This window comes from Xenopus laevis, chromosome 1S (genome assembly GCF_017654675.1).
Source record: "Xenopus laevis strain J_2021 chromosome 1S, Xenopus_laevis_v10.1, whole genome shotgun sequence".
NCBI classification, from domain to species: domain Eukaryota; kingdom Metazoa; phylum Chordata; class Amphibia; order Anura; family Pipidae; genus Xenopus; species Xenopus laevis.
In genome coordinates, this window is record NC_054372.1 from 94,509,078 (window position 1) to 94,536,780 (window position 27,703).

The 27,703-nt window shown below is 39.7% G+C and overlaps 1 protein-coding gene across 1 annotated transcript in view; it reads left to right on the forward strand.

Moving 5' to 3' along the window:
• Positions 1-27,703, forward strand: part of pde4c.S (phosphodiesterase 4C S homeolog) — a 306,375-nt gene that overhangs the window by 80,325 nt on the left and 198,347 nt on the right. The window contains exon 3 of the mRNA XM_041579924.1: positions 24,069-24,286. Within this exon, the coding sequence (XP_041435858.1) occupies positions 24,069-24,286 (218 nt within the window). The remainder of the gene's footprint in view (positions 1-24,068; positions 24,287-27,703) is intronic.

Consider the following 27,703-nt stretch of genomic DNA (forward strand, 5'->3'; position numbering starts at 1 on the left):
ATTATACACCAGTCTCAGCAGTAGATGAAGGGTGGTATGAGTAGCTGGACTTTTTAGACATACACTTCTCTTACCATTCCAGTATATCTAATAACAGGCCAGGATATATACATTGGGCACCCATAGGCCAGGACCACTTGTGGCGCCGCCCCTTTTCCCCTTCGTGTAGGTGTGAACTTATCCCATTGGGTCCAGAGCTCTGGGAATTGGCACACAGGAGATTTAATGAGCTAGCAAGACTACTGCATGACCCCATTTCTTTAGTTAGTGTGGAAAGTAAAACGGTCTAAAACTTCTGGATGGCCTCCTCACAATTCGTTGGGTCTGTACCAGCTGGCACACTTGTGTCATTAAAGGAGAATTGAACCCCCCAACTGCTGCACTCTCTCTGCAACTAAGGGTAATTACAGGATTAGGGACATTTATAGGAGATAACACCTGTGCAGGGGGGGGGATGAGGGAGCGGGGACTATGCTAGTGTTGGGGTTTTCACCTGGACAACACAGTTTTTGGAAGGGTTGTTTCGGGTGAAAATTTGGGTTTCCAAATCAGGTAATCCAGACAGGATATTGAAGTAAATGGCATGGCAATCAGCCAATCCCTGATTGACATGTCACAAGTTCCACCTCTGATGTCATCAACCCCACCCCACGGCACCAATCCCGCCTCCTATCTCATCCGCCCCTCAACATCACCCACCCTGCCCCTATCTATTTATCTATCTATATATAGATGTCAGGCGCAAATCTAGTTTTGGTGCTTTATCTATATGACCGCAGATTCAATATGTCAAAGAGTACAATGTTAAAAAATGCAGAGCTGTTAAGTCAGAGTCGGAAGCAGTTTGGGTATCCAGAGTTGGAGTTGCCAAAAATGTACCAACTTTGACTCCTTATAAGAACTGAAAATAATCAAATCAGATTTAAAAGCTTCTATGAAGGAGGATATGGCAGACGCAACTCTGTTTCTAAGAACAATACAGTAGGTAATTTTGTATTGTATTTAACAGCTATTCTGCAATTATATGCCAAGTTCACTTAATATAGAAGTTGTTTTAGGTTTTCCAATTGTTTTTGGTTTATGTAGTTTAACTTTGATTTTGTTTTAGAATTGACCTGGTTTATATTTTTGAGCTTTGGCAGTGATAAAATGATTGTATGTTGTGTACTTAACTTCTTTCAATCAACATGGAAAATACATTAGTATATTCAAGAAACAGTAACACTGGAAAATGTGTTTTAAAGTAATTAACATACAATATAATGTTAGCATGCACTGGTAAAACTGGTTTGTGCGCTTCAGACAGACTACTATAGTTTATATAACAAGCTGCTGTGTAGCCATGGGGGCAGCCATTCAAGTTGGAAAAAATGGAAAAGGCACAGGTTACACAGCACATAACAGATAAGCTCTGTTATGTAACCTGTGCCTTCTCCTTTATTCCAGCTTGAATGGCTGCCCCCATGGCTACACAGCAGCTTGTTATATAAACTATAGTAGTCTTTCTGAAGCGCACAAACCAGTTTTACCATTGCAGAGGAGCAGTACATTTTATTGAAATTACTTTGATACACTCTCAGTTTTTGGTGTAAATGTTCCTTTAAAAACACAGGAGTCAGAGGTACCAAAACTGAGGATTTATGTACCGACTCCACACCCCTGAAAAAATGTATAAAAAAAGTTGCTAACTACCTATGTAAAAATGTTATGTTACTTATATGGGAACTATAGGAGATCAAGTAATCTAGGATATGAATGTTATATGAGATGCTATACACAGTATTCCATGGAAGTCTTCTATCCGGGAGGATAATCTATATAAAGATTTAAACAGTTGAGTAGTATTGGCAGCAGCCCAGTTCTAAACATTATTTAAACATTTCATCAAGACTGCTTTCATAATGAAACTCAGAAGGGAGGCAGAAGAATATTAACTGGAATAGCCATTTCACTCCAGGAATCCACCATCTATGGTAGTACTTGTAATTCTAAATTATCTTAGTACATAACTGAAGGAACCTTTTTATTTGGAAGCTAAGCAAGAGTGAGAGTCTTAAAGCTTGGCCAATAAAATTTTTCTTTTCAACATAAAACTTAAAAGTATACAGTGTTTTTAATTGATATTTAACTGAACAGCATAGGTAGCAACTTTTCTCATTTATAGGCGTGAGTACTCCTGTGAGGTTCCAGACAAGTGACAATTTATGGTTAGATCACAAACAAAAATATAGTTCACTAGTAATGTTCACTCACTTGTATTACCCAATTTCAGGCTGTGTAGAGGTATACAAACCAGAATAGAGATACTAAAAACAAGAGAAAGCATTAAAACCCCACACTACCTTACTAAAATGAATTGAGATCTAATTATATACCGTATATACTCGAGTATAAGCCGAGTTTTTCAGCATCCAAAATGTGCTGAAAAAGTCTACCTCGGCTTATACTCGGGTCAGCGGGCAGATGCCGATATTGCAGTCACTTTTAATCATTCCTATACCAACAGTTCACTTGGGGAGAGACTGCAATATCCCACAATGCCCTCTGTTGGTTTTATGCAAGAATAACAGTGCGCCCTCTGTTGGTTATATCAAAGAATAACAGTGACTGCAATATCACACAGCGCCATCTGTTGGTTATATCAAAGAATAACAGTGACTGCAATATCACACAGCGCCATCTGTTGGTTATATCAAAGAATAACAGTAACTGCAATATCACACAGCACCATCTGTTGGTTGTATCAAAGAATAACAGTGACTGCAATATCACACAGCGCCATCTGTTGGTTATATCAAAGAATAACAGTAACTGCAATATCACACAGCGCCATCTGTTGGTTGTATCAAAGAATAACAGTGACTGCAATATCACACAGCGCCATCTGTTGGTTGTATCAAAGAATAACAGTGACTGCAATATCACACAGCGCCATCTGTTGGTTGTATTAAAGAATAACAGTGACTGCAATATCACACAGCGCCATCTGTTGGTTGTATCAAAGAATAACAGTGACTGCAATATCACACAGCGCCATCTGTTGGTTATATGAAAGAATAACAGTGACTGCAATATCACACAGTGCCCTCTGTTGGTTATATCAAAGAATAACAGTAACTGCAATATCACATAGCGCCATCTGTTGGTTGAATAAAGGATTAACAGTGATGGCAATATCACACAGCGCCATCTGTTGGTTATACGAAAGATCAGTGATGGTTTTATGACACACAGCACTCTCTGCACAATTCTCTGTCACCATCAACTTTGCAAAGAAGTCGATCGCTGGGGGAGTCTCTTTGGCGGAAGGTGCGCTGCTGGGAGACAGGGCTGTAGTTGTGTCTAGGCTTATACTAGAGTCAATATGTTTTCCCAGTTTTCGTAGGTAAAATTAGGTACCTCGGCTTATACTCGGGTCGGCTTATACTCGAGTATATACGGTAAGTGCTTAATTTATGGTTAGATGGAAACATGATAAACACTTGGAAAACCTGACAAAATGGGTTATATGCCAATGTACACATGTAATGTATAGATCTCATTCCAAAAGTCACAAATAATTCTACATATCATATTTTCCCCTACCAGTATTACAACTGCCTCTGTTACTGTCATCTACCTTTCAGTCACAGTTTTTAATCCCATCACTTTATCTTAATGCCTGCATATAGCCTGCTGCTTACCTGCAATGTGTGCATGTTCCTCCTCCAGCTCTTTTAATAACCACTCTTTTAATAACATCTACTCTAAACAATACCTATTCATAACTGTGGTTTCCCCTCTCTTTAGGGCAATCACACATGATGAGATTAGTCACCCCACGATTATTCTACTCTAGTATGAACAACTCCTCCAAATTCTTTACCAGAGGATAACATGCAAATTGTCACCGTCTCCTCCCAGTTTCCATTGTAGTATTCAGTTTATCTGTTGGGTTGCATGGAAACCTAATATTTTTTTAATGATGATTTCCTGTTCACTTGATCTGTTCAGTAAAAAGAAAATATTAATAAGTATGTGTAACCCTTTCTTTGCTAAATGCAGCTGCTCTCATGCAGAGAACCATTTACATTTGCAACCCACTCTTAAATGTGCCCTTTCAAAGGGTTTAGGAAGGGGTCAGAGGAGGCGTAATGCTTAATCTCAACACACACAGTATTTAATGCAATGAACGGAATAAGTGATTTTTGAACAAAAAAAAAATATTATTATAAATTATTGATAGCAACAAATACTTCTCAGTATATTCAACATATCAGGTAAAGGTACAAACATACCTTGGTATGCAGGTTTACTCACACTGTAGGTACTGTTCCCCAGTGTTTTAGGATGCCTCAAGGATGCTTCAGAGGATTGTACACATAACTCCCTGAGTCTCTACACACTTGATCTCCTCGGTGGAGCACAGGAATGCTCTTTATAGCTAACCTATCACACCACTCCTAGCTGGGTTCTATTACAGGTTATTACAGGTTCTGTCTTCCTTTCTCTAGGGCGTTAAGATTACTTCTGGGGTCTTATGCATCAGGCTCCTCTGCACACCCACCCCTTGCACCAGATAGAGTCCAAAAAAGGAAGAGCCATGTGCTTTCTCCCCTTAAATAACCATTCCACAGGAATAGCTCACTCTACCTCTGAGCCTATGGAACACATTCCTCCCCCAGGACATTGTTTACAGCTACTGGGACTACCTGAGCTAGCAGGGTTATTACCACCTATGCATTTTATAATTTTTTTGTTTTATAATTTAGCTGTCACAACACATACATGGATTTCATAAACAATTTAAAACAGAAAAACTTACACTCGCACACCCTGGCCGTCCAAAGGCAAACGAATCCCAGGTGCTCGATGTTAGAGGAATTGGACAACCTCAAAAACAGCGTAGACACAGGACACACCGGCACAACATGGGTAAGTCTAGCAGGATTGACCTTGCTCGTTTATTGGGGATGCAACGTTTCGGGGCGTGACCCCTGTTTCATAAACAATGTATACATATGGTTATATGAGCTGGCTAGTTTCTTAGCAATCTAGCATTCATCTTAAACCACATTTACAGTATGTAAAAAGATGACATTTTATTGTTTTAGTTCATCTTAAATTATATGGCAATATTTTAACAATCACACAGAGAAGCATCTTTTTCTGGAAAGAAAATTCTGCTGAGCAGTGAACAAATTGCTAACATTATTGCACATCTTGCATTCATCTATCATTATGGGCTATCTTCTTGAACTGATGCGAGTGGACAAGCCAGGTTCAGAGTGTGAATTATTTAGGAAGAATTCATGTTCTAAAGAAAGGTTTGGTTTTTAATTAACCCTTCTCACCACACATTAACAGTTTCTGAATATAATAACTGTGACTGGGCGTAGCTTTAAGATCCCAGTAAGATAAGCAATTCAGAAAGTTTTGCTTTGAGCATGTTCCCACAAGTAACATTAAAGGTCTGACCATTCCTTAATAGATTATGAAATGACCCTGTTAAAGAAATACACTGAATATGACTTTTCTGTATACAAGTGCAGAGGTAGCTGTCCTAATGCTTGGATGCCCCCTTTGCTTGCACATGCAAAGGGGGGCATATAAATATCCCAAAAGGTATTTGATGATTGTCTCTGTACTGCCTCAGAGATCACCTGACTAGAAATACTACCACTTTAATGGTAAAAGGAAGACATTTGGAAGAAAAAACTCTTTGGCTTATGTGACCTAACATGTATGTTGTGGATGCACAGTGATGTCTGAATAAAAACACTATTGTTTGATTAAATTGGAGTGCTGGTTCATCTTCGACTGTTATATATACATATAACATATATAATGCATATTCTACTGCTCAGAGCAGCAGTCTGGATTTAGCTCCGCCCCTTCCCTCTGTGAGATGCTTCCTGCTCCTCAACTGTGTGAGGAATAGTGAACCAGAGTAGAGAATCTTCTGATGAAGCAGCCTCTTTCTTAGGGCAGAGTGTGAATCTGTTGTGTTAAGCTTAGAGTGTTAATGCCAGTGTATATGTGTGTGTCAATGCCAGTGTATATGTGTGTGTCAATGCCAGTGTATGTGTGTGTGTGTGTATCTGTGTCTTTGTTTAAAATTAACTGTTAGTGTTAATGTGTGTAAGGGCAACTGTGTTTAAAGCTTAACTAAAGAAGTAGCTAGAAATGTTGTACATTATGTTTTGAGCTTCTGTACCAGTCCAAGGCAACCACAGCCCTTTAGCAGGGAAGATCTGTACCCCCAAAGATGCCCCAGTATCTCCCCATCTTCTTTTCTGCTGATTCAATGCACATGCTCTGTGCTGCTGTCACTTACTGAGCTTAAGGACCCACTAACAATATACAGTACACAGAGAATAGAAAAGTCACAATATAATGCTGATTAGTAATAATACAGATAATTGCTACATGGCAGTAATTAGCATCAGAATTTAATAATCAGCCCTGTAGCATCATCTTATATTACAGGCCAACCTCATTTTCTGCTTGATAATTTGTGAATACCCCTAAGCTTAGTTTCTCAACAGCTGCTCAGAGCCCACTGAACATGTGACATACCTCCCAACATTTAGGAAACAGAAAGAGGGACAAAAATATTTGACGTGCGTATCGCAGTGACATTTTTTTGGCCATGCCCATTTTTGTGGTCACACCCCCTAATTACCATGTTCATTTTACCTAATTTGCCAGGTTATGAAAGTTTGAACATATTTCTGTAATTTTTGCAAATGAAGGTGAATTGCCCTTTAAACTGTGAGTCTTTTGTTCTTATCTTATTAAACTGTTACATAAGTATGCTAAGTATCTATTCTGGGCTGTCTGGCAAGGCCCAATTAAGTTAGAAACTTTGTATCTGTTTCTGGCTGTTCAGTGCAGCAGATCAAAGAGAAACCCGGGACTTATCAGTACAAATCCGTAACAGCGGGTTGAACGGTCAAAAGCGGGACTGTCCTGCTCAAAACGGGACAGTTGCGAGGTATGATGTGAGTGTCACAGCCGCTTTCCAAGATGGTGAACCCCTTTGATAAGTTTGAAGTCCTGAATCATTGCTGCTATGGACAAGCTGAAACTTTAGGCTGGTGCAATAAATGCAGTATATAAAATATGACATTTTCAGCCATATACATTTTTAGGGTTTAGTTCTGGTAGTTAAGAAGGTCTGGTAAACCCTGTATGTAGAGACTATAATGAACCTGTGTATAGCTGTGTAACTACATTCATTATTGAATCTTATAGGTACAGGTTGGCTGTGGGTTTTGCCTACAACCATTCTCTTAGTGCAGGGGTCAGCAACCTTTACTATCAAAAGAGCCATTTTGCCCCCTCTTCCACTACATAAAAATAGTCTGGAGCTGCAAAACATAACACAGCTTATAAATGTTTAAAAGTTTTAACCTTTTTTAATTTTAGCTGTTACAACAACAGAATACAACAAACAGAAGTGTGTATGTGTAGGCCTACTTTGAAATAAATTAAACACTGAATAGCCCTATTCTGGGCTGTCTGGCAAGGCCCAATTAAGTTGTATCTGTTTCTGGCTGTTCAGTGCAGCAGATCAAAGAGAAACCCGGGACTTATCAGTACAAATCCGTGACAGCGGGTTGAACTGTCAAAAGCGGGACTGTCCTGCTCAAAACGGGACAGTTGCGAGGTATGATGTGAGTGTCACAGCCGCTTTCCAAGATGGTGAACCCCTTTGATAAGTTTGAATTATTAAATGCTAGTGTTCTCATCAGTTTAATGTGACTTCTGTTTCTGAAGCTCCATGTTGATCTTCACTCTCTTGTCTTGAGTGTGTGACCACGGTAAGGACCATGATGAATCATCTTGCTGTGGCTCGGTCTTGCCTGTTACTCCTGGGATGTCTATACAGCCCTCGCACCTGCTGATGGTTTCCTGAGTGTGCGACTGCGGTAAGCTAACAATTAGCTTACCGTGGTCGCACACTCAAGAAGCCACCAGCAGGTGCGAGGGCTGTATAGACAACGTGACAGGCAAAGCTGCAAGACTGAGCCGCAGCAAGCAGGATGAAGAGCCGCATGAGGCTCCGGCGCCGCGGGTTGCCTACCCCTGTCTCAGTGCATTTGCCACAAAGCACATTAACCCCTACAGTTCCTTGTCCTGCTGCTCCATTGTATCTCCCAACTATCCATGGCCTCACTCTATTCACTTTCCTCTTTTACCCTTTCCCTTCTCTTTCTGCTGAGTTACCCCCACACTCACCTCTCTGTCTCTAATAACCCTCTGCACTGTCCTTTTTTACCTTTTCCCTTCTTATTGTGCTGTTACCCCCACACTCACCTCTCCATTGCTAATAACTCTCTGCCGCACTCTATGGTGCAAATTCCCTAAGCAGCAAAAATTCACCAGCGACGGCTTCATAGCCATCGGCAGGTGTAAATTCGCTAGGACAATGCCAATTCCCTAAAGTGCAAAGATGCGTCCAGGGCGTCGAACGCTTGCGAATTTTCCCTAGTGTTACTTTGGCAATCAAAGCGAAGATGTGCTTGTGTTGCCTAATTTGCATATGGCGGGAAATGATATAGTTACATTGATGTATATGTTGAAGCAAATACACTACATTACACAACCTTAATACCTTAATAAATAAAATAGAGTTGTTATATTGCCCTACACATGAGCCCAGTGTATAGTTTATGTTCCATATGTTAGAAAATGTAAGGGGGTACCCGGTTACCCAAAAAAATTCACTCAGAAAAAGGGAAAAGATGCCAGCGTTTTTTGGAACTTAGAAAATTTTTGCACTGAAAATTGAGGAAGTCCTATGCACTCCATTGCACTTCGCCTGCTCTCAGCTGGCGAAGGCAAGTCTGGCAAATGAGGTAACGTTCAGTATAATTCGCATCTTAGTGAATTTGCGGAGTTATGTTCGTTCGCCAGAGAGCTAGCGAAGTGACACCTGCATCCGCTAGGAAATCGGCGAAGTTCCGAAATGATGAACTTTTGCTAGCGTTAGTCACTTCGCCCTTTAGGGAATTTGCCACATATTTGTATAGATAGAAATATCTATAATATTATATATTTTTGCACCTCACCCCCCCCCCTCATGCTCCTGTCCTGTATCCACCTCATTGTTTCAAGCACCCCAAGTGTCAAACCTGACCACCCCCTCCATGCCCAGTGTAGCCCCCACAGTTCCATAGGAGCGGTGCAGGCCATTCATATGACTGCAACATAAAAGGCAAGGGCACGCGTTATGTATCCAACGTTTCTCTCCACCTGCAGTTTGTAAAAAGCGGAGTGAAGCAGATCTATCTAATCAGCAGCTTCATGTATCTGCAATAATAAGTGCAGCTTCTGTCTGATGGCAGTTACATGTAGCCTGTCTCCACTTAATGTACCTGCACTCAGGCACAAGACTTGTCACTGCAGATAACATGGAGTTGCTGATTAGAGCAGATCCACTTCATTCTGCTTGATTACAAACTGCAGTTGGAGAGAAGTGTTGAATACGTAACTTGTGGCCTTGCCCTTAGGAGTTTCATGCTCTGCTCAACACAAAACAAAAACGGTGGTACCGTGTTAGTCAGTAGCAAAAATAACAAATAAAAAAAAACAGACAAGTGCAAAAAAGTATTGTAGAAGTGAAATCTATATTGGCTAACAATAAAAATACATTGCAAGCTTTCGGAGCATCAAGGAAAGCTTAGCAATGTATTTTTTATTGTTAGTCAATATAGGTATCACTTCTACAATAAGTTTTGTATTTGCTTTATTTATTTGTTATTTAAATTAATCATAATCAATTAATCATAAGCTCATGATTTAGTGTTCTCTTCTCTATGATTAAGTGCCCAGAGCGTAAACCTGTTTCAGGGATATTGTTGCAAAAGTTTTTACTTTTATCTGCTTGACCCATGTGTAAAGGGCGCTAGTCTCTTTTGTCTGATATACTCAGGCATGGATTTGTGGCGAGACCACAAAGGGTTTGATATTAAAAAGTTCTAAATAAATGTCTGCAAAGAAATGGCTTATTGTGATCAGCTGACAGCATCTGATTATGAATGTACCATATATGATCACCAGAATATATGACACTTGCGTTTTGTACTTTTTTTTCTGTTGTTTTTCTGGGAAAACAGTAAATTGCAATCAATGCCATATGATACACATGAATAACTATTCTCTCAAAAGTATCCAGACCTGTGATTAGAATCATAATTATTTTTATTTGGAATGAGAAGTGGTTTGAGACAATTCATAAAATGGAATTTTGATAAATGGGTAATTTTGTATATAGGGGCAGTTCATTTTTACAATCCATTTTAGAATCCTATAGAGTTTCTACACCTTTTCAGTTGGTCTTCATTTATTTTTTTTATAGTTTTTTCAATTAATTGCCATCGTCTTCTGCCTCTTTCGTGCTCTCAAATGGGGTCACTGACCACAGCTGCCAAAAAAGCTCTTGTGCTGTGAGACTAAAATTGTATATCAACACTCTTTATTACATGAAAAAAGTTTTTTAAAATGTGACTCCTTAACTTTATTTTTTTTAAGCAGAACACTAATCAAAAACATTTTTCCTCTTGATCTTTTATTTTTAAAACATCAAGTTTTTTTCCTATTTTTTTTCCTCACAAAGGATTAACAATATTACTATATGTTTTTCCCTTTTCATTGGATAGTTCTCCTGTCTGGCTCCCCCATCTTAAGTGAGGAGCAAATCAATATAAATTTCATTGCAATCTGTGCAGGGGGTCCCAAGAGTCTTATCTGCTCTACTAATGTGCGTGCTTCCTTTACAGCTGCCTCTATTAGCTTCACACTTGTGTGAAATTAATTAGACACTTGTTTTGGTGTGGGTGTTGGGAAAAAATGGTGTTTGCTGCATTTTATTGGGGGCAGTTATGTTATTTGTTAAGTAAATATTTAACCATGTACTCCTTTGAACAGTGTTTACCATCTGTATCATATGCAATCTAAAACATTTCATTACGATTACGATGCATATTGTTCACATTTAACATAGGGTTGATAATAATTAAATGCATCCCTATAGCTCTTAAATACTGCTGTAAAATGCATTGACTCCATAGACTTTTTGCCATACTCAACATTTTTTTTTTTTTTCATGATCGATGAAATCTTTATGGGTTTTTTTTAAGATTTCCTAAAAAATGGTAATAACACTGTTGAAACAAAACTAAATGGAATGTGTGGACATGCAGAAGTCATTTCCTCCTATATAATACCTAATCTCATGAATCCTATAATGTACAGGATTATTTCATTTGTCCCAATGCATTTTGTATCTTTTCTATGATTAAATGAATCATTGTTTTAAAGTCTGTTATTGCTTCGAAACCTAAGGGCAAGTAGGAGCTTGGTCATTAATATGTCGTTAATTGGTGACATTTCATTGAACACATGCCAAAACCTTTTTCACCTATTGATCACATATTCTTGTTCTTTGTCGATCACATTTTTTTGTGCTATGTTAACTGAAAGAGAATGGAGAATTCACTCTGGCAGAACATTTTGTGGTATGATATGGCAAGCAATAGCTCATCAATGCCCTTCCTGTTCCTACCATTTCTGTACTCTAACAGGGCACAATTGCATTTTCTAGAGCAATGATCCACAACTGTAAGGTAGGGAATCCAAAACCCAGAACTAACTCAACGCCAGGTCTTATTGTGGGAGAACCAGGGAGAGAATTCTGGGCGAGGACAGAATCCGAATGTGTACGAAAAGGACAGGGGAGCAGTAATCTAAGTCAAGGAACAGACGGGGTCAAACCAAACAGGCAATGCTGTACCAATCAGATAGCAGAAGCAAAGTCGGGGTCACAGGCCAAGGTCAAACAGAGCACCAAATCAGGATCTGAAGAATAGTCAAACACAGGCAGGGGTCAGTTCAGGCAGCAGGAAGGCAAAGTCAGCGAAGGACCAAAACCAAACAATGCAATTTGGAAGCATACCCAGGAACTCAGAAAAGGACCTTTATGTTGGGAAATGCAAAATAGGGACATTCGCCTTCGAATTTTCGTGCCAGCTAACCACAATGGACACTATTGTACACTACCCCATTTTGATTCTCCTTCTAGTTGTCTATAAAATATTGTCAGACAGACATATATTAAATATCTAGGAGTCAAAGTACCCAAGAAAGTGGCAGATGCATATGCTCTCAACCATGATAAAATGATACAACAGATAAGAAAAGATATAGAAGAATGGAAAAAAGTACAGCTTTTCTGGTTCGGAAAGGCAAATGTAATTAAGATGAACATACTTCCCAGATTAATGTACGTAATGCAAGTTCTACCGGATTCCAATTCTATGTGGAAATACAAAAAATTACAATGACCAGGATATTAGACTGGCAACATCACAGAGATAATAAAGACTGGGTTCAGATTGAACAAACCTCTGTTAAAACGACACTGGCATCGCTCCCTTGGATATCTAAATCAAATTGTCAAACATATGACAAGTATCTTTAATAACTAGGAACACCCTAAGACACCGGGATCAAATAACAAGACAATATGATGAGATTATAAATCGCGCAGGCCCAGCTTTGCCAATAACGGGAAACCCCCAGTTTATACCAGGTATGGCAGCTGGAGGTTTCCTAAATGTGACAGAGGGGAAGTGTTTAAGAGCCTTTGAAAGACTGATACTGCTAAATAAATTAATCATACCATCAGAACAGAAACCAAAACACAGTTTCCAATATACCCAACTGACACATTGGTATAAGGGATCACTAAAAAAAGAGATTAAATCAAACACTATCATGCCCTTTGAGAAATTCATACAAACAAATATATAACACATACTGATCACTAGGAGTTAAAATCATAAACCAGATGAAGTTCCAAAAACGACCGGCATACGCTACAAATTGGGAAAAAGAGATTGGACGCGTTTTAACAGTCAACGACTGGCAGAAGGCTTATGTTCTCACTCACAAGATGAGTATAGCAGCAAAAGTACAAGAAACTAATTTCAAAATACTCAGAAGGTGGTATTTATATCAAACGAAATTAAAAAAATCTATCCAGCAACTACAGACTAGTGCTGGAGATGTAATACAGAAACAGGCACGCTTTTGCATATCTGGTGGACATGTCCTAAAATAAGACTGTTTTGGGAACAGATTAATAAACATATGACACAAGCAACAGGGATAAACCTACCTGATGTACCTGAGGTGTGGTTATTGTCTATGATATGATACCAGGCTCTATGAAGAAAATCAAAAACAGCTTTATAAGATTTGCGTTACAAGCCGCAAGAGGAGTAATACCGAGGAAATGGAAATCAAATTATCCCCCCTCAGTAGAAGAGTGGATACAAGAAATTGAATTTATGAGGAAAATGGAGGAAATGATCTAATACGCTAATAGTACACAGGATAATTATATCTCTATATGGTCGGCATGGACAAGGTATAAAGATACAGAATATAAAAATCTTATGGCAATAGATGTCCACAGCAGCCATTCAGACTAAGCAGAGTTAACTGCACCCAGAAACAATATAGAAAGCAAGAAAAGTCAAAAAATAAAAAATAAAAAAGCGACGGGATGATTACGTCTCTATTTTTCCTAGGGTTCTCTTACTGGATTTCTTTTTCTTCTCTCTTCTATCTTTCCTTCTCTCTTTTCCCCTCTTTTTCCTTCTGTTACAATATTATATCGCAACACAAAAAAAGATGCGGAAATTGTGATGTTATGGAAATTGTATGTGAAATGGACAAATTGCGATATTTTTATATGTTGTAAATCTTTTTTATAAAGAAAAAACGAAAATAAAGATAAAGTATATAAAAAAAAAGAAATATTGTCAGACAGTAAATGGTCAGACATTGGCTTGTCATTTCACTGACAATATTTTATGGACAGCTGGAAATGGGTCTGCGGTTAGCATTCTGAGAGACAAATGAAAATGGAGGTTTAGCCAGAGATTCTGAGAGTCTAACCCAGAGCTGCACTGCAGACGTTTGTAGTGGTGACCCCAAGCATTCTGTCCAAGCATTCAATAGTCATGCAACAAAACTCTTGGGATCACCCTATCTGATATTTTTCTTAGGATTTTTTTCTTAGGATTCTTCTGCTTCTAATCATTATTGGCAAAACCTCTGCATTTAAGGTACATGTGATCACCATACCCTGTGTCATTAGTCTTAAATTTACTTTCTGAAAGTAATATGAAACATAAAATATATTAAATGGTGTCATATGTGGCCCCTGACCTCTCAGAGGCTTTAGCAATGGGTAGCTACCAAAATGTTATATGATGCACACTTTTATGACCATTGTGTACTGTGTGTGCAGCACAGTGGACTGTCCAAGCCATAACTATATAAAGGGTCCTTACATGTGGAGGCCTAGTTATTAAAGGTTGAATTTTAGTGTTTTTAGAGGTTTTTAGAAATCTATAGCCTCTATTGCAAGGTTTACTTTTAGTGATGTTGTCCCACCAAGATTTACATCCATAAAAGCATTGTTAGCATTCTGTTCCATAGAAAATATTACTTAAGGGCTATTCCACACGGGGAGATAGCGACGCGTTTGCGGTCGCGGCGACAAAGCGCCGCGCCAGTCGCCGCGACCGGCGCAGGCGATAGTTTTGTATGGGCGCCTATGTAAAAACGCCTGTGCTAACCACACGAGGCGATGCGCTTTTCAACAGTCGCCTGAAAAAGCCTGGCGAGGCATTTTCAGGCGACTGTTGAAAAGCGCATCGCCTCGTGTGGTTAGCACAGACGTTTTTACATAGGCGCCCATACAAAACTGTCGCCTGCGCCGGTCGCGGCGACTGGCGCGGCGCTTTGTCGCCGCGACCGCAAACGCGTCGCTATCTCCCCGTGTGGACTAGCCCTTAATGTTGATTTATGATCAAATGTTTATTGCTATATTTAACATTTTACATGTTATGTAAACTTAACATAAATATCTGAATGAAAAGCATGAAACAGAGTGTGATTTATCTGTTTGTTGATAGTGTCTTGAGATCTACTGATCGCCAGCAGAAGGTCTACTAGTAGATCCCAATCTACCAGACACCCCTGCTCTAAAATCACTAATACCATGAAAGTTATTAAACAATATGAATATAAAAAGGTATGAACGGAACAAAATGCTGAACAATGCACTGAAAACTACGACACCCTCAAAAAATTTGAGTTGGAATTTAAAAAGCTATAAAAGTTTGAATTGATTCAAAGTGGTCCAATAGGATCAGCGTTGCTCCCATTGACTTCTGTTAGACCTCAAAAGCTCAACAGCAGTTTTGTATTAGAGTTTTTTGTAGTTTATACTAATAAATCTAGCATTTTTTGAAAGTTTTAAAAAAATAGAGAAGTACCAAGTATTTTTAGAGATTTGAGAAAAAAAACAAATTCTAATGTTAGTAAATAGGCCCATAGTTTTAAAGGGATTTGTCACAGGTGAATATGTTTTTTTTTCAAAACACATCAGTTACTAGTGCTACTCCAGCAGAATCCTGTATTGAAACATGTTTTTTAAAACAGATTTTTTATATTTAATTATGAAATCTTACAGGAGGCTAAATATGTAGTTAGTTTCCGAGGTACCCTCAGTCATGTGCTCTGATAAACTTCAGTAGCTCTTTACTGCTGCACTGATACTTATAAAACTATTGTATCTCCGGCACATCCTCAGTGTTTTTGAACCAATGTGGGTATGGTTGGGCAGTATGCTGCCCCCTAAAAAACTGCCTCCCTAGGCACGGGCCTTCGTGGCCTTTACACAAATTTGTTAAAATTAGGTTAAATTATATGTGATTGGAGAGCCAATGGAGATATATGTGATTGGAGAGCCAATTCTTTTATGCTCATGCTGAGCTAGGGGTAGCACAATCTTTCAATGGCAGTGAGTAATGATTAAATGCATGCCAACGGAAAGATCACAGCAACCCACAGCCAACATGATTAATAGATGTGACTTAAATAGCTGCTTTTGAATAGGTGGGTTATAGGAATGTTCCACTATCACTTTAAATTCTACCAAACAGTATTGCTAACAAAAAAATATCAAAGCAGCGCGGCTGTATCTCTAATATGCAAACCTACATTAATCACACACCAGCCATTCGCGCGGATCGTTCATGATCCAGTCGCACAGTGTGTTCCCCCCATGGAATGATCACTCATGTTACACAGTCTGGCTTGTCATTCTTGTTTGGAGTTATGTAGATGTTATTTCTGCCTCTAGACTGCCTGGAGATGTTTACATAAAATTTAAATCAGATTAACTTGGGGCAATTAATTCTACAGCAATATGTTTTTTTACACGTCAATACTGAAAATCTAATCAACTATTAATAATGTTCTGGCATTTCTTGGACATAATTGTTTTAAATTAAAGAATCTTTTAAAGTTATAGTGCAACTGGCAACTGCAGTATATTAGGAATGTATAGATACAAGCGGAACAAGTAGACACATAAGTTGCAGGAGGGGGCAAGCAGTTTACAGGCCCTCATTGTCGAACTGGGGCATCTGGGGACCCTAGGCCACCTGCTCCCCATGGTCCCCCAGCTGCCTGCAACCCCCCTCCACCAGCACCCCCATGCAAACTATAGTTTATCTTGTTGTGGCCGTGATTTGAGCGGTGGGTAGGTAAGGGAGCAGTGCCCAGGGCAGGGTGCAGGTCTGTGTCGGTGGGGCCCACTGGGATTTTTCCCAGTGTCCCCCGGGCCAGATTGACCCTGGAGGCCCGGAGGGGTCCTGAACAACGAACTTTATTTTTGTGGACCAAAATTTGTGTCTCCGTGCTGTCTAGAACAGGTATCCTTGAAATTGCCTGCTACATTACATTAAATCAATGTGCATAATTCATTCTACTACTTTTTGTGTCACAGTCTGACAACCAGAATTAATGTGTGTCCCCTGAGAAACAGGTTAAGAAACCCTGATGCAAATGTTGCTGTATATCCTACTTAAAACTTCTTTACTTAAAGGGGACCCGTCACCCAAAAATATTATTCAATATCCTATTCACATTAGTCAAGCAAAATGAACTTTAATTACACAGTATCAATTATTTGAATCGTGTTTCCTTCAGTTTGGCAATTATAGCAAGCAGGCAGCAGCCATTTTGTGGGCACTGTTATTAAGACAAGCCTTGTATCATCTCAGAATCTTGTTTGTGCACCAGCATGGGGGACCCAATGTCCATCCCCATGCCCTGGCTACACAATTAAATGGAAGAAGAGAACAAGGGAATGTGTGGAGAGCTGTGACATCTAGGAAGTGCAGAATGGAAAGTGAAAGTAATTGTCTGCCCTGCCTCTATGCCTAAGGCATAGAGGAGCGGCAGACAATATTTGATTGACAGCTGGTATCGTTAAATGAGCTTACAACAGCTATGAATAATTTAATAAATAATAGAAATTGGATTTCATGTTTAATTTGAAAGGGATTTTTATTATACAGATTTTTGTGTCTGGGTGACAGGTCCACCTTAAAGTTCACTGTGTAATGCCAGTATTTTTTTGTTGGGTCTTACGAGGAGCCAATCATTTTCCTTTTAGTGTAGATAGGTACTTTAAATGAATAGTCCATAGATTCCTCTTCCAACCAAATAAGTACTGGATCCGTTATGCAGATCCCCGTTATCCATAAAGGTCTGAATTACGGAAAGGCCGGTAAATTTCATCTGCTCATTGGCTGCTTTAGATGCCTAGACCTGTAGTAAATTTTGCAACGTGTATTACTTAATTGGGTCAGTGATCCCAGAGAGCCAAACTGAATTGTGACAGCTGAGTGATGGCAGAAGCCAGAATCGAATGGCCACTAATTAAAACTTAAAATAATTTTGACCAGTTTAAAAGTCACGTAAAATGGGTTTATCTATAAAATAACATCCCTTGCATTTAATAAATGGCACACCATTTTCCCAGGCGCAGTAAGTTATAGCAGACAATAACATGTTTGCTTTAAAACATGGATTGATTGCTATAGTTGATTGACCAAACCTTGCATAACCACTTAAATGTTCATTTAAAGGGATGCCAAGACCAAGCTATTAGCCTGTCATGCCCCAGGATCTAATATATTGGGTGCAATTCCCTGTGACATATTGGTAAATGAGTTTGCACCTTATTTCTGCCATGCAAGATGTAGAAACATTGCTAAAGGCAAATTTCACCACCTTAAAAGACGTAGTGTGAAAAACAAGAATGTGCCAGTGCATTATATTCTCTTAAGTATAGAAGAAATGTACTGAAAGAAGTAGTGTTTTGGGTCAATTTATTGAAAATTAATTCAAAACCCTACTAGTCACATCCATCTATTTCACTTTCTGCTGCCTCCTTTCCCAGGCTGTGCAGGGGAGCCAACAACACTCAGCAGCTCGGCAGACCTGATTGGTAACTGAAGGCTTTTTTCGCTTATGTGACTGCTGGGTTGTGTACTTTTGGCACGGACCATTAGGACATGCCCACACCGGGGTGCTGCTGCTGCAATATTACTTTAAGAGCAATTGCGCTCTCTGCACTAGCAATGTGGCCCCCCTGGACCCACTCCTGGGCAAAAAAGGTAAGCGCTGGGGAGTGAGGTGGGACAGCAAGAGGCATAGAATCGCCTCTGTGCCCACCCCTCATTTTAAACACAGAGAGCTACTGCAGCAGATCTACAGGGAGCTCCAATAATGGGGCCATTTTTAAAGTTGAATAATTTCCAGCCCAATGTAAAACTATCACCATATATTATTCATTATTACCTAAAAGATTAGGATGTGGTTTCATTAATCTTATATGTCTCCTTTAAGTAGTTACTGCTGTTTCAAGACTTCCATGATTAAGTTTAACCATGTCCTTGAATTCAGAACTACAATGTAACATCCTGTGGGAAGTTTCTTATAAGCTTTGTCTTTGTGTGCTGTGTGCATGAAAAGATGATATAAACTCTGTCAATTCTTTTTTTAGGGTTCTGACTCTTGGTTCACGTTGCTGGATTCAAATAAACCTTTATTATCTTTTACCTTTAGTGGTGTCCGGTAAAAAACAATTTGTTGCACTGGGAAAAAAACACAGATGCCATTATTATGCAGTTCTTACCTTCAACATCAACCAATAGAATCAGAGCCCTCCCCAGCTCTCCCACTATCTAAAAAGATGTTCTTCGCTGTGTTTGGAAGAAATCGGCAACATGGAAGCCTTTTTTTCTATGAAGAGCAGTTTTCACATAGTGGAAAGAATTTCTTTACAAAGTAGGAAATGTATGTGCTATTGCAGAGATAAAAATACCTTAACTGCAATGTAATTTCACCCCATAAATAGCTGGTTTGTAGATAAAATGTAACAATATTTGCAACAAATAAACATTTGTATATAGATGTGTGCTCTTGCTTCACATACTGAGGGGGGAACATTTTCTCTTGAGCTTCATCCATTTTCACTCCTTTAAAGCAAAGCATTAATCCACTTTGATTGGTTCGGCCTAGTTAGTAATTGTCTCGTCTCTGGATAGACAAGGTAATTAGAAGCTATTCGAAAAAATAAATTGGGGGTTAAATTAAATAGGACGGTGCACAGGACACAGTTTGTCACAGTGGCAGGTAAACTGAATAGATTTTGTTTACTGAAAGGTGCATTTCTCTTCGGAAGGCTGAAAAGCTAAATGAGTCAATAGAATACTGAAGAAATAAAATCATGTTTGAACTATTTGCTTCTTCCACCAAGTGAACCTATAAAAAGCAATGTATATAACTGGCTGCAAACCCAATGCTGCCCCCCCCCCCTCAGCATTGCCAGTGCAATTCCACCCTACATTAAAAGATGTACATTTCTGGTTTAAAAACCAGATATTTGGCTCTTAAAATGACCAGGTAAAGCCCCCCTGAGGCCTATCAGACTTATCTTTCAACCTATCTTTCAAACAATTGCTGTCAGGGGCAGAACATCGGCTGATCTGTTCTTTTGTACTTTATTTGATCTGAATGGTTAGTGGCAGGTCGGGAGATGGCGCCGAACGATTGTATGTCCGATGTGAAGGTAAATCTGCATGTCTATAGCCACCTTAAAGGTGGCCATAGACGCACAGATAATATCGTACGAAATGAATTTTCGTTCGATATTCGGTGCGTGTATTGTGGAAAAAGAGACGACCGATATCGGTAGAAGACTTGGATATCGGTCAGCTCGTCGATCGGGCTGGACGGAAAATTTTGATCGGGTGCCTTTGAAGGGACCCAAATATCGGCCATTGTTAGTGCTGAATCGTCAGATACAGGTAGAATTCTATTGTTTCTTCCCGTATATCTACCTGTATATCTGACGATTCAGCTCTAACATGTTTAACATTTAAACATTTTAGCTCCAGTTGTCTTTACCAAAAATGAATTATAGCTGTATGTCTAGCTGTGTAATGAAGTTGCATTTGGCCCCCTGCAAAAAAACTTCAGCGGGGCTGCACTCTGCACCTTAAGCCTGAACTCCCTCCACCCACCCAGTCGCATTCCAGCTCCCCCGGCCACACGCGTTGGAAAAGGTAAACAAGAGGCTGGGGAGGGTTTTTTTTTATAAACTATAGAGGAAGCAGACCCGCAGTCCTGGCCCCCCTCTTCCCCAGGGAGAGTCTTCCAGCAAGCACCACGGAGCGGTCGGCTCCCTTTTTCAAATTTTTACCCAAAATGTGCTGAAAAAGTCTACCTCGGCTTATACTAGAGTCAGTATACGAGTGGCTGAGCACATTCCGCCAAAGCTCCAACCAAGCTTTCCCCTCCTCTATGGGAAGTTTCTTACCTGCCAGGAAACGTTGGGAAGGTTTCTCTTTGTGACTATAAATGGGACAGAACCCGGAGACTTGCAGCAGCACATTCGTTCTCGCACCCCCCAAACAAACAGCACAACAGTAGAAGCAGCAGCGCGATCAGTGGGGAATCTACATCAAAACCCACATGATCTGTAACGTCAGTACGCGCCACCCGTACTTCTACTGTGCTACTGAGTCCCGTGCCCCTGCACCCCGGATGGGGCCCGCAACATATCCATGGGGCCCCTGATCCTGAGGAGCCAACGGGGAACACCCCCCTCCCAGCCAGAAACTATGGTGCTTATGCGTGGCGCAGGAGGAGCAGCAGCGAGCAACTTTGCGCAAGGAGTGTGGAGCGATACAGGCTGAAGTGCGGGTGGCGCACATGGTAACGTTACAGATCATGTGGGTTTTGATGTAGATTCCCCACTGATCGCTCTGCTGCTCCCACCGTTGTGCTGTTTGTTTGGGGGTGCGAGATCGAATGTGCTGCTGCGAGTCTCCGGGTTCTGTCCCATTCATAGTCACAAAGAGAAACCTTCCCATCGTTTCCCGGCAGGTAAGAAACTTCCCACAGAGGAGGGGAAAGCGTAGTTGGAGCTTTGGTGGAATGTGCACTGCTGGGAGACAGGGGGCAGCATTTCTTCAGTTTGTGATGTGCAGCCAATGGGAATCATTTTTTATTTTACATTTTTGGAGGTAACAACTCGGTGAAAAAAGGGTTGAATTTCATGAAAGGATGGTGATACCTGCTTGTCTAACGGTCTTAGTTGTGTCTAGCCTTATACTCTAGTCAATAAGTTTACCCAGTTTTCGTAAGTAAAATTAGGTACCTCGGCTTATACTCGGGTTGGCTTATACTCGAGTATATACGGTAACCCCGGGCCGGTGCAGTTTTTTGCTAATAGGAGCACCGGCCCTGGGTTTCAGGTAAGTCAAAACAATCACTTGGAGGTGCCTAACTTTTGGCACCCCCAAGTAAACTCAACCTTTCCTTCTCAAAATGTGAAGCCTCTTGCTCAGTCTGGTAGGCAAGATGTTATTGATTATTCAAGTACAAATCAATTATTCTCCTGCATAATTCTATAGAAAAACAAGATTTCCACAAACACTGTGCAGTTAACCGACTCAACTTGATGCATAATTTATAGAATAACAGTTCTGTGAGTCAAACATCATTAACTGATGAAATGTGCGCAAACATTCCTTAATATAATTGGTATATATAATTAATAAATATGTAAGTAAATTAAGGTAACTCTTGAGGAATACTGGACATGTATACAAAAGGGAAGATGCCAATAATTGCAGCAATATCCCTAGTGAAAGCTCCCTAGTGTTTAGCTGTTTTTGTGCAAGTAAGGAGAAGGGAACTGCACAGATATTTGAGACATCATAGGTGTGCAATGAAAAAGTACAGGGGCAAAAAGTTTATGTTTCGTGATTTTACTGTAATGATTTTTTCCTAAGGACATTTTTGCCGAGTAAAACTGAAATACCTTCCCTAGTCTGTAAGATTATCCAATCACAGGTTAGAGACTTAAAAGGGAAACTGTCATGGGAAAAAACATTTTTTCAAAATGAATCAGTCAATGGTGCTGCTCCAGCAGAATTCTGCACTGAAATCCATTTCTCAAAAGAGCAAACAGATTTCTTTATATTCGATTTTGAAATCTGACATGGGGCTAGACATATTGTCAATTTCCCAGCTGCCCCAAGTCATGTGACTTGTGCTCTGATAAACTTCAATCACTCTTTACTGCTGTACTGCAAGTTGGAGTGATATCACCCCCCTCCCTTTTCCCCCCAGCAGCCAAACAAAAGAACAATGGGAAGGTAACCAGATAACAGCTCCCTAACACAAGATAACAGCTGCCTGGTAGATCTAAGAACAACACTCAATAGTAAAAACCCATGTCTCACTGAGACACATTCAGTTACATTGAGAAGGAAAAACAGCAGCCTGCCAGAAAGCATTTCTCTCCTAAAGTGCAGGCACCAGTCACATGACCAGGGGCAGCTGAAAATGTCTAGCCCCATGTCAGATTTCAAAATTGAATATAAAAAAATCTGTTTGCTCTTTTGAGAAATGGATTTCAGTGCAGAATTCTGCTGGAGAAGCACTATTAACTGATGCGTTTTGAAAAAAACATGTTTTCCGATGACAGGATCCCTTTAAGTATTTAAGTATTAATCCATTTTCCATTTATTTGGCCAACAGAGATCACTGTTTTTTCTGTAGATTAGTACTCAATCAGAGCAATCATGGCTGCTCCCACTCACCCGATAAAAATTAATTAAAGGTAAAGATCACTTTTTAAGTAAAAAAAAAAAACTTTATTTACAAAAGGGATGACTTGAAGAAACAATCATTAAATATACTAATACCTAAAATTTTATTAAGGCATCTTAGTGATAATGGAATACATAGAGCAGGGGTGCCCAAAAGGTAAATCGGGATCTACCAGTAGACCTTTAGCTGGTGATCAGTAGATCTCAAAACACTGTCAACAAACATTTACTAAGGGCTCCATCTTTGAAACAGCTTGTCTAAATCACCCTCCTGTTTCATGCTTCTCATTCAGATAATTATTTTGTTATGGTTACATAAGAAATAGTTGTTTGTTAAATATAGCAATATACCTTTTATGTGAATCAGTATTTAAGTAATATTTTACATGGAATATAATGCTAACAATGCTTTTATGGATGTAGATCATAACGGAACAACTTCAGTAAAAGTAGATCTTGCATTACTGAAGTATAGCCACCCCTGACATACAGTATATACAGTATATATTTATAACAATCATGTATGAAATGGTATGTATCAAAATTATTAAATTACTTGGGTAATATGCAGCCAAACAAATTACTGTAACATGACATTTATTTAAGTATGATATGTGATTTATTTGTGGTGCATTTAATAGCTTACTTACAGTGATCCCCAACCAGTAGCTCGTAAGCAACATGTTGCTCTTTGACTCCTTGGATATTGCTCCCAGTGGCCTCCAAGCAGGTGCTTCTTTTTGAATTCCTGTCTTACAGGCAAGCTTTAGTTGCATAAATAAAAGACATGTACTGCCAAACAGAGCCTCCTGTTGGCTGCAAGTCCAAATAAGGCTACCAATACCCAATCACAGCCCTTATTTGGAAGCACAGGGAACTTTTTGCATGCTTGTGTTGCTCTCCAACATTATTTTATACTTGAGTGTTGCTCATGGGTAAAAAAGGTTGGGGACCCCTGGCTTACTTAATCCCTGTAACCTAAGGTCAGATTATGTTTTAAATTTAAGGATTTTGTTTTATTTCCAGCGGTCCCGGGAAACATATGATCTCAGCTCCTACCCCATTGTGCCTTCCCTGAGTGCCATCAAAAGACGTTTTTCAGGCACTCCTCAGCTTCCTCCTCTCAACCATCGTCAAGTTAATGATAACAGCAAATCAGAACCTGAAAGTGGCTCCCGTGTGGTGTTTACCATAGAAGAAATCGACCCAGGAACATACAATAACCCTCTATCGGACTACTTAAGGTACAAATTCCTTTATACAATTCACAATAATGTTACAAAAATTGATAAGGATATAAGGTAATATTCTACAATTATTGTTGTGGAGATCTGTGTATCGTATACTCATCATATTGCATACAAAAAATTTGGGACTGGGCATCTATTGACAACTGTCACCCAAAAGTAGCAGAAAGTAGCACCTTCATTAGGGGAACTGTACTTACCACCTACTCAAAGCAGAGGCTTCTTGTGCTTTAGAGTGCTATGTTTTGAACCTTGCACCAGATGCCTAGTGTAGGCAAAAGTATTGACAGGGAACTTGTTAATCTTTCTCTGTGTGAATGCTGTGATTTACTACCCATAGTTTACTGTGCTTTTGGTGGAGTTGGCCTGTGGTTGCTTGCATGACGAGGGAGTTTTTCATAAATAATGTATGTCCACTTTAATTAAATGGATGGTTCACTTTTAAGTTAACTTTAAGTATGGTTTAGAATGATCAGTTCTAAGCAACCTATTCAATTGGTCTTCATTATTTATTTTTTTATAGTTTTTTAATTAACTGACTTCTGACCTGAGCTTTGAAATGGGGGTCACTAACCCTATCTAAAAACAAATGCTCTATAAGGCTTCACATTTATTGTTATTGCTACTTTGTGTTACTCATCTTTCTATTCAAACCCTCCCCTACTCATATTCCATTCTATTATATAAATCAATGCATGGTTGCTAAGGTAATGTGGATCCTAGCAACCAGATGAAAATGCAAACTGGAGAGCTGCTGAATAAAAAGCTAAATAACTAAAAAACCACAAATAATAAATAATGAAAACCTATAGCAAATTGTCTCGGAATATCATTCTCTACATCATAATAAAAGTTAACTCAAAGATGAACAACCCCTTTAAAGCTCAGTCAGTATGTAGAACCAGCAATACCTTTGTAGTAGTTATGAAAATGTCCTGCACCAGGCATCTCATTATACATTAATATTTAATATGCCACTTAGAGAAATACAGACGTTAGAAAAATATTCTCTGTTCCTTAAAAAGGAAATCCTTCTCCAAATGTAAAAATGGAATTCTCATTTTCAACAGTTTGGCATTATCTGTAAATGCAGTTGCAGTGGACAGCAGTACTGGACCCTTTCTACACTGCTGGTTCTGACATGCACTCTATGTAAGATAAGTCAGCTCTATGTCAGCCAAGATTCCCATTCCCACAATGCCCTGTGACTTCTACATTATTTTAATGTTGGAACCATTAGTGTAGTGAAAAACAAGGTTCAGACAAATACTGCTTTCAATAGTGGTTACATTTAGAAACAGCTCTAAAACTATTCTTTTGAATAATGTATATTGTAAAGTATCTTAGAATCACAGTTTCATTCATTAGCAAAAAGAACTGGATCATATATATATATTTAAATAAATTATATATTAAAATGTTATATAATTGAAACACACATTGTCTGAAATTGCTCCTTTAAAATAAGAATGTCTTCACTTAGATATAGCTACAGATCCCCCTCCCTCTCCTTTTCAGTTAGCTGAAAATGCATTTGTTGCCCTTATTAACAGACCACAGCTCTACAGTTCCTACCCTGCAGTATTTTGTCTATATTTCAAAAGATTGATCTTAAATGCCCACTAGCTAATTACACAGCCACCTAAAAAAGGAATGAACCATAATAGCAGCGTATGAAAGTAAAATGCATCATCCCAAAGAGGCACAACAGGAACTTCTATGTTATTTATTGTGTGGGAATGTTCAAAACAGTAAGGGACCCTGAGCAAAATTAGAATGAAGAATGTCGATCCCACGGCAGACAGAATTGTATCGTTTTTTCAGGAGGAAAACAACAGCTTGCTACTTTTGAAACACCACTCGGAAGAATGTTAATAGGGGATGAATACTGCAGAGGATTGAGCTCCATATTAGGAGCAGGCATGCGCCATATTTCAAAAGCACATTACATGGAAAACTACAGCCTGGGCCCTACACAAACAATTGAGCTTTTACGCCAATGCCATTGTCATTTTTGCCACAAAAATAAGAATAAACTGTAGGGTAGATGATAATTTATAAACAGAGACTGGGTTAAAGTTTCAAAGATTCCTGGTGAGACCTCAGCAGTGCCGGGATTCAGCTAAAGGGCACCCAAAGCACTGCTTGCTCCTTTTTCCCCCAGGCGCACGAACATGTGTAAAACTCCTGTACGCAGATTTGCTTACTTTCTGCCAATAATAGGGGAAGGTGAAGAGAAGAGGTACGTGCCCAGCACCCTATGCATGTGCCTCTTCTGCCTACCCCTAGTTCTGGTTCAGACACCACTTACTGGTAACTTGGTTACAGGCTTTAATCATTCATGCCATATGCACCTTCAGTCTTGACTTCCACAAGTATCTAGAGAGCAAATGGGATTCTTTTCTTAACATACCTGGCCTTCAAACTAGGCCGTCTGAGGTGCATGTTCATAAAGGTCTAAAAAGTGGTGTTAAAATACACTATACATCACTGTGTAGGGACCCCTACTGGGTAATCTGCCCTGCAGCTTTAAGGCCCCCACCTTTTTTCTTAAAGTGATCTGCCAGGAGAGAATGACACTCCCCTGCTACACTGCTATATAGTGTGTGTAGGGAGTGGCCACTTCCTCTTTGGCCTGTGGATGGTGATCCAGCTGGGTGTGCTCAGGGGAGCCTGGGCACAGCTAGGCCCAGAAAGGCCCATGTGCTTTGGAGAAGAAGTCGGGGACCAGGTAACCCCGTGAATGAGGAATAGTTACACTAGGGCAGACTTGTCATAGTCTCTCTAGGAGAGAAAGGCAGAGAGGTGAGAGAGAAAGAGCAGCTGAAGCTCCAACAAGGATTTGCAGTAAGGGAGTAGCTTCCCAGAGGCTTTATGTGTTGCCTCCAGTCAGGGACCTCAGTGAAGAGGGACTGTAGGGTAGAAGCTGCTTTCCTGACAACTTCCAGGAGGGAATGTGTGAATACTGCAAATGCCTAATGGAGACCTTTCCTCTGTGAGAAATGCCTAATGCCTGCAGCTCTGTGTGAGATATGTGCTATTGCCTCAGCTCCTGTGTGAGTACTAAACCTGTGGTCACTTGCCTCGTGCATAGTTAAATAAACCGTTTCTGTTTTACTGCAAGAACCTCCTGGCGCCCATCTTTTGTTGTATGCACAGTAGCCTGGGGGATGTAGTTGCACTACACCATAGAGGGAACACTTCCACATGGCGAAGGCCCTGACCCTGTTGTGTGAAGTCGCGTGTAACCCATGCTTCTACTGCTAGCTGGACAGTTTAACTATTTGTGTGCTATGCAGCCCAAATAGGTGTTACAACTGTAAAATACATTTTTACACAGCTATTTACACCACTTTAATGTTAGCATTTCTTTGCCACCTGATGTGATGTGATGTGAAGTGATGTGTTAGCTAT